General features: G+C 37.7%; 1 protein-coding gene across 3 annotated transcripts; it reads left to right on the forward strand.

The window, feature by feature from the left end:
* The first annotated feature begins 326 nt into the window (after nt 1-326).
* slc24a5 (solute carrier family 24 member 5) lies at nt 327-9,539 on the forward strand. 3 transcript variants are annotated; one of them, XM_057348153.1, is made up of 10 exons: nt 327-403; nt 521-554; nt 637-816; nt 945-1,028; nt 2,450-2,553; nt 2,637-2,737; nt 2,819-3,102; nt 4,919-5,125; nt 6,369-6,470; nt 8,162-9,539. In XM_057348153.1, exons 1-10 carry the CDS (start codon nt 335-337, stop codon nt 8,482-8,484), a joined length of 1,488 nt encoding a protein of 495 aa, XP_057204136.1. In that variant the 5' UTR covers nt 327-334; the 3' UTR covers nt 8,485-9,539. The 3 variants fall into 3 exon arrangements, with proteins under 3 accessions (XP_057204136.1, XP_057204134.1, XP_057204135.1); XM_057348151.1 differs by having other exon boundaries at nt 333-554; XM_057348152.1 differs by lacking the exon at nt 945-1,028 and having other exon boundaries at nt 333-554.
* The last annotated feature ends 372 nt before the right edge of the window (nt 9,540-9,911 follow it).

Below are 9,911 nucleotides of genomic sequence, written 5' to 3' on the forward strand. Positions count from 1 at the left end.
ACCTGTTCATCAGTCTGATGTGTTTCTCTGAAGGATCTGTGATGTGAATGCAGATGATGTTTATTCCACAACACAAACACATCATCAGCTGTATTTAACACACCATCACGTGCAGATGATTTACTGCCTGGAGGATAAAAACGAAACTTTTCACTGAACTCAACACACAAACACCTTTAAATCATCTGAGTGACAGGCAGAAAGATGAAGTTATCTGTGTCATGATAACATTTGTGTTTCAGTGTTTCAGCCCTGAAGGCTTTGAGATCGCTGATTCAGAACGAATGAGTCTTGTGATCACACAGAGAGAGAGAGAGAGAGAGAGAGAGAGAGTATGGGTCCAGTACGTCTCAGTGGTCATGTGTCTTGTGGTGGTGGTCCTGTGATGATGAGGAATTATCAGGTGAGGAGAGATCAAGCTCTAAACAGAAGAAGAGATGTTTTACTCTGGATAACGGCTCTTCTGATGCTCATATTTGCTGCTGTTCATCTCATTTACTGCGCTGGAAACACTTTCAAGAGTTCCGCTCCCGCAAGAGTCCGGCGAGACGTCGGTGAGATGACTTCTTTCTGTTTCACTTTTGTTGTGGTGTGAATGCAGAATGCGTGTTAAATACGTGTGTGTGTGTGTTTCAGAGAATGTGACGGACTGTATTCCACCACAATCCTCTGAATTCCCTGCGGGATTCTTCACTCTTCAGGAGAGAAAAGATGGAGGACTTCTCATATATTTCATGCTGATCTTTTACATGCTTCTGGCTGTTTCTGTAGTGTGTGACGAGTATTTTCTGCCGTCTCTTGAGGTCATCAGTGAGCGTAAGTTCTGTCAGATCAAGCACACGGGAACATCACGAGCTCTACGTGATTTCATTCTATACAGGTGAAACACGTCATGAGAATTCTGTGCGGTCTGCTGTGAATGTGAGATTCTCTTTGTCTGGCAGGTCTCGGGCTTTCTCAGGATGTTGCTGGAGCCACTTTCATGGCGGCTGGAAGTTCTGCACCTGAACTTGTGACTGCGTTTCTGTGTAATTTGCTGGACGTCACAAACACTCTTAAAAAAAAGGTTCTTCGATGCCATAGAAGAACCTTTTGGTTCCATGAAGAACCTTTAACATCTGAAGAACCGTTCTGTTTCACAAAAGGTTCTTTGTGGCGGAAAAATATTCTTCACATGATAAAAGAGAGGGTTCTTTAAAGAACCTTCGGCTGAATGCTTCTTTGTGGAACCAAAATGGTTCTTCCATGGCATCGCTGTGAACAACCTTTAAAGCACCTTTTATATTTTCTAGTGTATGAGAAGATTACTTTGAGAGCATTTTACAGAAGTCTCCTGTTTCTCAGATGATCTCATGAGAATGAAACGAGCCTGTCATCTCACAAATGAGATCTATAAATCTGTATATACATTTGACAAGACCATGACCCAAAGGAGAACGTCGTTGCTCAGATGTTTCTCTCTTACAGCTCAGGAGTAAATCTGGATTTGAGTAAATGTGATGAGAAATGTTTGACTTGATATTGAGATCTTCAAAAATATTGAGTTTTGATTGCAGACGAGACAAATCTGAGCTCAGTTTGACACATTGTTGACATTCAATTCAATTGGATTATTCCAAAGTGTATTGTTCCAAAGCAGCTTGACAGGAGAAAATCAGAAAAACACAGAAAAGGTCAAACCCAGCACAGTGCACGGTGTTTATAGAACAAGCAAGATCATTCTAGTAAATCATATCTATTAATATCTAAATTACAAGTCATCCAATGTTTTATATCTTGGATGCACTCTGCCAATTTGGATAGCTGGAAGGAATCATCTGGTCTTGATGAGATATATAGCTGAGTATCATCTGCATAACAGTGGAAGCTAATTCCATGTTTTCTAATAATGTTTCCAAGGGGCAGCATGTAAATGGAGAATAGCAAGGGTCCTAAAACCGATCCCTGAGGTAATCCATCATTTACTTGCGTTAGATTTGATGATTCCCCATTTAAATGGACAAATTGATGTCTGTCTGATAAGTAAGATCTGAACCATTGTAGTGCCTGTCCCTGAATACCGGTATAATTGTGTAAGCGATCTAGAAGTATTTTATGGTCTACAGTATCGAACGCAGCACTAAGGTCGAGCAGGACTAGGAGTGAGATGTTACCTTTAAGCAGGTCGTTTGTCATTTTAACGGGCGCAGTTTCAGTACTATGATGCGGTCTAAAGCCTGACTGAAATTTTTCTTTTGAGAAAATCTCTTCTCAAGCTCTAATGACAGACACGTTTGTCTAGATCTGAGACTTAAGCCAAAGTTCATCACATTGATGACTGAGATATAACAGAGATCAATAGTTTCATCCTTGTTGTTGTTGTTATTGTTGTTTTTGATGGTTATTAAGTGTATCCTCTGACGAATGAAATGTTCCTGTAGGATGTGATGTGGTGTGTTTGTCGTCTCAGGTGTTTTCGTGACAAAAGGAGACATTGGTGTGAGCACCATCATGGGTTCAGCCGTCTATAACCTCCTGTGTATCTGTGGAGCGTGTGGACTCTTAACCTCTGCGGTACGCACGCTCACACATTCTTCACGCGCGCGCTGCGAGTGTGTTTGTGGTGCTGATGTGATGTGTTTGTGATGTTGTGACAGGTGTCTCGTCTGACGTGTTGGCCGTTGTTCAGGGATTGTGCGGCGTATGCTGTGAGTGTGGTGGCAGTGATCGTCATCATCTCTGATAACAGAGTTTACTGGTGAGCTTCACGTCCCTCTCGTTCCACCGCTCGCCTCTGAAAGCACTTCTGAATGTCATGTGATTGTTGTGTTGTTTTCAGGTATGACGGAGCGTGTCTTCTGCTGGTGTATGGTGTTTATGTGGCGGTGTTGTGTTTTGATCTGAGGATCAGTGAGTATGTGATGCAGAGGTTCAGTCCGTGTTGTTCGTGTCTTCAGAAGACTTCACAGGACTGTAGCGAAGAGCGGCCGCTCGTGGGCTGGAGCGATGACGGTGACGTCCCGACGCAGCGGAGATCTCGAGCGGACAGCGGAATCTTTCAGGAGGATTCAGGATATTCTCACCTGTCTCTCAGCCTCCACGGCCTGAATGAAATCAACTCAGGTACTGTGATGACGCCACCTTGTGTTCTGTATGAGGTGATGCTGAAGTAAAGCGTCTCACGCAATAGACAAATCGTCGCCTTAGAATTACAAGGTTCTATCTGACATTCTGTTCAAAATTGAGTTATTCACATATTCTTATTCTGTGACGATTTATTTACATTATGCCATGTTTGCTTTTTTAATTGTGTGCATTTTTGTTTACTTTTTTAAGAAAACAAAAAGGTTCCATCTTGAAAATGGAATTATAATCTGGTTTTATAAGGTTCTATCTGCAAGAGCCAATCAGTACTTTGAATGCACACAAGAGGACCAATCAGGATCAGCTCTCTTTGTCATGTGACCGGAGTCCTCAGTGACGGGAATATCTGAGGAAACAGTGCAACACAAAACAATGTTTAAAAGAAACCTCAAGGCTTTATTGACTGTTTTATTGATACTCTTGTCAACGAGAGCAGCTCAAACGACAGGATTTTTATTTTGTTGAGAAGATTCATTTCTTTATATTTATAGACGCAACACTAGCCAGCAGCTTCCTAATACCTGTGTTTACAAAGACTCTCATAATGCAGTTAATGCCAAATAGACGACAACGTCAAGAGTCTTGATTACAACAATAAACATTATTATGTGTTTTCAGCCGTACTCATCTCGAAAAAGTCATTTGATCCGTCCCATCTTCTGTGGATAAAACATCCATACAACAATTAGCACGGCCTTTTATGCTTCACTTGAACAAGAAAAAAGCGTCCTAAAATATGAAATAAGTGTCATAAAAACAATGTAAATGTACCTTTTTCACACACTATTATTCACTAATTTCATGTTTTAACAAAATTCGTAAGAAATTTGTTTGTGTTGCTTGAAAATGTTTTGCTTTAATGAATGTTTTGCAGATAGAACCTTATCATTCTAAACCGAGAGTTATTTTTCACAATCAGAAGGTTCTATCTGCGTTTGACCTTTTCCAAAAAAAACATTTACAAATTTCAGAAAATGTTGATATTGTACATTTGGGATACATTAAGGGTCTCTGTCTTTTTCATGTATAAAAGAGATTTGTTCTTCATATCATTTTTGCTATATGAAATGCAAAAACTTTAAAGCTCAATATCTCAAAACTACTCTGACCGCCGATAGAACCTTATCATTCCAAGGCGACGAAATGAATGATCGAGAATTCTGTCATCATTTATTTACTCTCATGTCATGTCAAACCTATGGAAGCCCATTTCTGCCACATGATAAAAAAAATTCTGTCGAAAAAGAAATGATGAGATTAAAAGTCAAAATGATAAAATAAAAAATCGTCATTATGAGATTAAAAGTAAAAAAAGGTTAAAATTTCAATTAGTCATATTTTTTCTTTTTTTAAATCTCATAATTATGATTTTATTTCTCATCGTTTCGATTTTGTATCTCATAATTATGACTTTCAATCTCATCATTTCTTTTTTTAATCTCATAATTTATGACTTTTTAGAGCCTGATTTTTTTATCACGTGGCGGAAATGGGCTTCCACACAAACCTGTATGAGTTTCTTCAGAACACAACAGGAGATATTTTGACGAATGTTGATCATCAAACAACACTGAACTCCATTGACTTCCATTGTATGAACACAAAACCACTGAGACATTTCTCAAAATATCTTCTTTTGCGTTTACTGAAAGACTGACGTACACGTTTACAAACACATGAAGGAGAATAAATGATGACAGAATGTTTCTTTTCAGACGGTGTGTGAAATGATTTCTGTTGTGTTGTTTGTGTGAAATCGTGTTATGTTGAACTCTTCTTGTATCGTGTGTTTCAGAACAGAAGAGTGTGTTCCGGATGCCAGATCACGATATGAAGCGGATCCTCTGGGTTCTGTCTCTGCCCGCTCTCGTTCTCTTGTATTTGACCGTTCCTGACTGCAGGAGACGCTTCTGGAAGAAATGGTACATGATCACCTTCCTGATGTCTGCTGTCTGGATCTCTGGATTCACATATGTTCTGGTGTGGATGGTCACTGTCATCGGTACAAACACTTTCCTTTTATTCTCCTCATTAATTGTGTGTGTGTGTGCGTGCATGTGTCATTCAGTCAACATCAGGCCAGGAACTGATAAAGATTTAAAATACAAAACTCAACACGACATGATTCATGAACATTCAGATCTCAAAACAAGAGCAACTGTTGGTCCTGAAGTTTCCATTTATTGTGTATTTGTTCTTTACACATCAGTATTTGATTGGTTATTGATCATCACTAACGTGGATTTGATTGAGGATTTGTGAGATAACCCTTATAAACTGCATTAACCTTGATTTTATTATACAAAAGTATAGTAACCGTTGTTTTTTGGCATATTGATTTAACACTTGTATCACACTTTTACTACAAATATCAGTTAAACTATGATTACTGTATACAAAACCAAATAAACCACAGTAAACATGGTGTTTTTTAATTTCATGGTCAATTTTCTTAAGGGAGGAGTTTATCTGTAGCTGGGGGTCACACACATGCAGGTCACATGTCACTCGTCTTCATTCCTGACATTCCAGCGCTGTATCCTCAGGGATTATGATGCTGAGAGCCGGATTGTGAACCTCACCGAGCCGTGAGAAATCATGTGATACAGCAGCATATAATAGGATTATTATTCACAGAACAGTCACACATGTTCCCATGAGCCTGTGCTCTATAGAACAGGTGCTGAGAGAGAGAGGACTTCAAATACTAACAATGAAAACATACACTTGAGAATACTTGTCTTATACTGACAGAAAAGTATATTTGAAGAGTTTGGTTGCAAAATGAGATAACGAATTCAAAAATCATGTTTTTTTATTGTGCATTCCAATTAATATCAATCAAACTGCAGTTGGTTTGTTTTGACTTAAGCCATAATAACTCAACAAATACAGCTTACTAACGCAATAAATCACAATAAAAACATGATGACATAATAAAAAACATGATTTTAGATTAAAAAAAATTTAACGGAGTTATCTCATTTTGGAGTCAAACTCTTCATTTGCTTTATAAAATTATAGTGAAGTACCTGTAGTTGTGTTTGGTTTAAGTATCATGAGAAACTGTTTACTAACACAACCACTGATCTGTAATGAAGATCAGTTTTTGTAACCGTTCTTAATAGATCCGAGCTGAGATCTCTTCAGGATCTCAGTTATTTCTCATAGACCTCAATGAGACTCGATGGAGAGCCAATGGAAGCATGCGTTTCTGTTTTGTTTAAGCATGTTGTTGTGTTCAGGTGAGACGCTGGGGATTCCTGACACAGTTATGGGAATGACTCTTCTGGCGGCGGGAACGAGTATCCCGGACACTATAGCAAGTGTTATGGTGGCTTGCGAAGGTAAAGAAATGTATTTATTTTATTTAACCAGGATACAAAATCCTATTGAGACTTCACAGTTTCCTCTTCCAGGGAGACCTGGTCAAGACAGCGGCACACAAAGTTTCCCACAAAACAAAGACACATAATACTCAGTACCAAAAACTAATAACAAGTCAATCAAGAAAAACACTTACAGGAATCTTTTAAAACAGAATGCAAAATACATTTAAAAGTGCATAATGATGGTAAGGACTCCAATTTAAGTACACTTTGCAAATCATTCCATGCCCAAGGGGCATTGAATGAAAAAGCAAATTTACCAAATTCTGAGCACACTTTTGGAACTTTTAAGTGTGCACCACACACAAAACAAAATGCCGCATGGTAGACAATATCCACTTTCCTTAATACAGAAGAGGCTGCATGCATATAAACAGTGTCCCCATAATCAATTATAATCTATTAATTTCTTTCTTGCCTCATAATTAAAACGGCTTTTCAGAAACCTCAGTTTTGCTTTGAGTTTTCTCAACAAATTATCAATCTGGACATTAAAAGCCAATTTCTCGTTCATCCATATACCTAAATATTTATAGGAGCCAACTCTTTCAATATGGATACCATCTAGAGTTGAGATCACCACATCTGGTTCCTCATAGTTAGTACGACTAAAGATCATATATTTATATATTTCCTGTAGCTCAGTGGCTAGAGCATGGCATTAACAAACGCCAAGGTCGTGGGGTTGGATCCCAGGGGATTGCACGTACTTAGAAACAAATGTATAGGATAATGCAACGTAAGTCACTTTGGATAAAAGCGTCTGCCAAATGCATCAATGTAAATGTAGTCTTTTTTGAGTTTAACACCAACTTTATCTGTAACAGTGAGCGTTGAATGACAATACATGTATTTTGTAAGTTCATTAATGCTTGGTTTACAGAAGATGCCGCTGTGTATATAACTGTTTCAGCAGCGTATTAATGTATATTAGCTGAATCCACTCCAAAGTCTAAGTCATTTATGAAAATAGAAAACAGAATAGGAGCTAAGATGGATCCTTGAGGGACTCCTGATTTTACTTGTAAAAAAGAAGAATTATATATTTCAAAACTCACGCATTGTGTGCGTTCAGATAGATAATCTTCAAACCACTTTAAGGCTGTTTCACCTATACCTATAGATCTTCATTTCTTTAACAATAAAATGTGATCAACAGAATCAGGCTTTTGACAGATCTACATATAATGCTGCACATGGTTTTTTGTTATCTAATGAAGTTTTGAGATTATTTGTAACTGACAGGGCTGCAATTATGGTACTATGACCTGCTCTGAAACCAGATTGGTGATCATTAAGAATGTCATTATCTTTTGAAAACTGCTTTAATTGTTCATTAATCAAAGACTCAAATACTTCTGCCGATAATCAGCTAATCTAGAGACAGGACAATAATTATTATTCTGATTTCCATGTTTTTGGTATAGTATTTGAAGTTAAACTTTGATTAAAAATTCTTCTGCAACAATACTAGCAGCCAGTTAAAAAAATATGGCTCAATTTGATCAACTCCGGCTGATTTTTTTCTATCTCATTTTACGAAGGCATTATAAACCTGAGTTGATGTAATGGGAGAGAAATTGAACACTTGCCTAAAACAATGAAAACAAATGAAACAGACAGTGAAGTTTTCTCTCTCTCTTTGACAGGTAAAGGTGACATGGCCATGTCGAACATCGTGGGCTCAAATGTTTTTGATATGTTATGTTTGGGACTGCCGTGGTTCATTAAGATGGTGTTTGTGGAGACGGGGTCACCGGTGGAGGTGAACAGCAGCGGTCTGCTCTTCATGTCCTGTACTCTTCTCCTCTCCATCGTCTTTCTCTTCTCGGCCGTTTACATTAACGGATGGAAGTTGGACCGGAAGCTGGGTGTGGTGTGTCTGATCTGTTATATTCTGTTTGCCACGTTATCAATCCTCTATGAATTTGGGATCATTGGAAATAATCCCATCCGGGCCTGTGGTGACTGACACGCTTGAGTTTTTCAGTTTTGTGTTCGATATTGTTTGCAAAACGTTCATCAGGTTTATGTTTTGTGCTGCTAATCTTCTCTGAATCTCCTGAAGTGTTCATGAGGACTTTGCTTTAAGGACTTTATTCTGGGTAAGCATCGTGTGATATGAAGACGAGACTGTGAGGGACACAATCTGAGATTGGATGATAACTACATTCAACAGAACACACCACACGTTGGGTTTTATCAATGCGACACATTTTTAATCAACATCTCATCAAACTGATCAGAGATATTATTCAAAATGAAACACAATTACAGAAACATGTATTAACACTTCATTGCTCAAAAGTTGAAGGAATGTTGCCCGAGTATTCCACTGGTTTATTTTGTTTTACAACATTTGAACAAAAACCGTTCTTTTTGTGGAATACACAGTGGGTTCGCCTCATTTTACTCAGATTAAAGTCTAAAAGTGATTCTGTAATGGATGGTTTTTCACATCAATGTTTCCATTTCAAAAGCAATGCAACAAAATGTGTTTTTTAGGTCTCTTCTACTCTTAAACTTTAGTCATTTGTTATCTTATTTTCAATTAATTCAATTTGAACACATGCATTATCATGAAAACCGTATTTGTATTTTTTTCGGGGCCGACTCTAACCCTAACCTTAAACCTCAAAACTTAATATAAATTCTTAGAGATGTATTTATTACCAGTCTATTGAATCCTTTGTTTATATTTTATAAAACCCTTGATGATAGTAGATATAAGTCAAAGCGCAAGTTTTCTATTTTAAAAGAGAGAAAATGTCCAGTGTTCTGGATTTGGGCATCATGATCACTGCGGGAACACATCATCATTAACCTCAATCTCACAGAAATGAATGTGTTAGTGTGGAAATAAATCCGGTTAATATGAAAGACTTCAGTTCTGAAGAGCTTTAACGACCTCTCATGATCATGACACTGGTGTTCATTCAAACACAAAAAAATAGTTGAAGGGAAAATTCATCCAAAAAAGAAGAATTACTCTAGTTGTTCCAAACTTGTATAAATGTCTTTGTTCTGTTAAACACACAGATATTTAGAAGAATGTTAGCAACTGAGATTTCTGGGACATCATTGACTGCCATAGAACAATTGAAAATGGTAGTCAAAGGTGCTCATAACTGTTTGCTTTTAGATTTTTTTTAAATGTCTCATTGTTGTGTTCAACAGAACCAAAAATATACTTTTTTCTACTATGGTATTCAATGATGTCCCAGAAATGTCAGTTGCTAACATTCTTCTAAATATCTTTGTGTTCAACAGAACAAAGACATTTTTACAGGCTTGGAAGAACTAGAGGATGAATAAATGATGACAGAATCCTTACTATTGGGTGAACCATCCCTTTAAGAGGGATATTTAATGAAGAAATGGGGATGGGGAGAGTCACAT

This window comes from Triplophysa rosa, linkage group LG12 (assembly GCF_024868665.1).
Source record: "Triplophysa rosa linkage group LG12, Trosa_1v2, whole genome shotgun sequence".
Taxonomy (NCBI): Eukaryota; Metazoa; Chordata; class Actinopteri; order Cypriniformes; family Nemacheilidae; genus Triplophysa; species Triplophysa rosa.

Bases quoted from the DNA above. Each gene is read 5' to 3' on its own strand.
- slc24a5 (XM_057348151.1), top strand. From the start codon at position 335: ATGGGTCCAGTACGTCTCAGTGGTCATGTGTCTTGTGGTGGTGGTCCT. The intron at 817-944 runs GTAAGTTCTGTC...TTTGTCTGGCAG, and splicing joins TCTTGAGGTCATCAGTGAGC to GTCTCGGGCTTTCTCAGGAT. The intron at 3,103-4,918 runs GTACTGTGATGA...CGTGTGTTTCAG, and splicing joins CCTGAATGAAATCAACTCAG to AACAGAAGAGTGTGTTCCGG.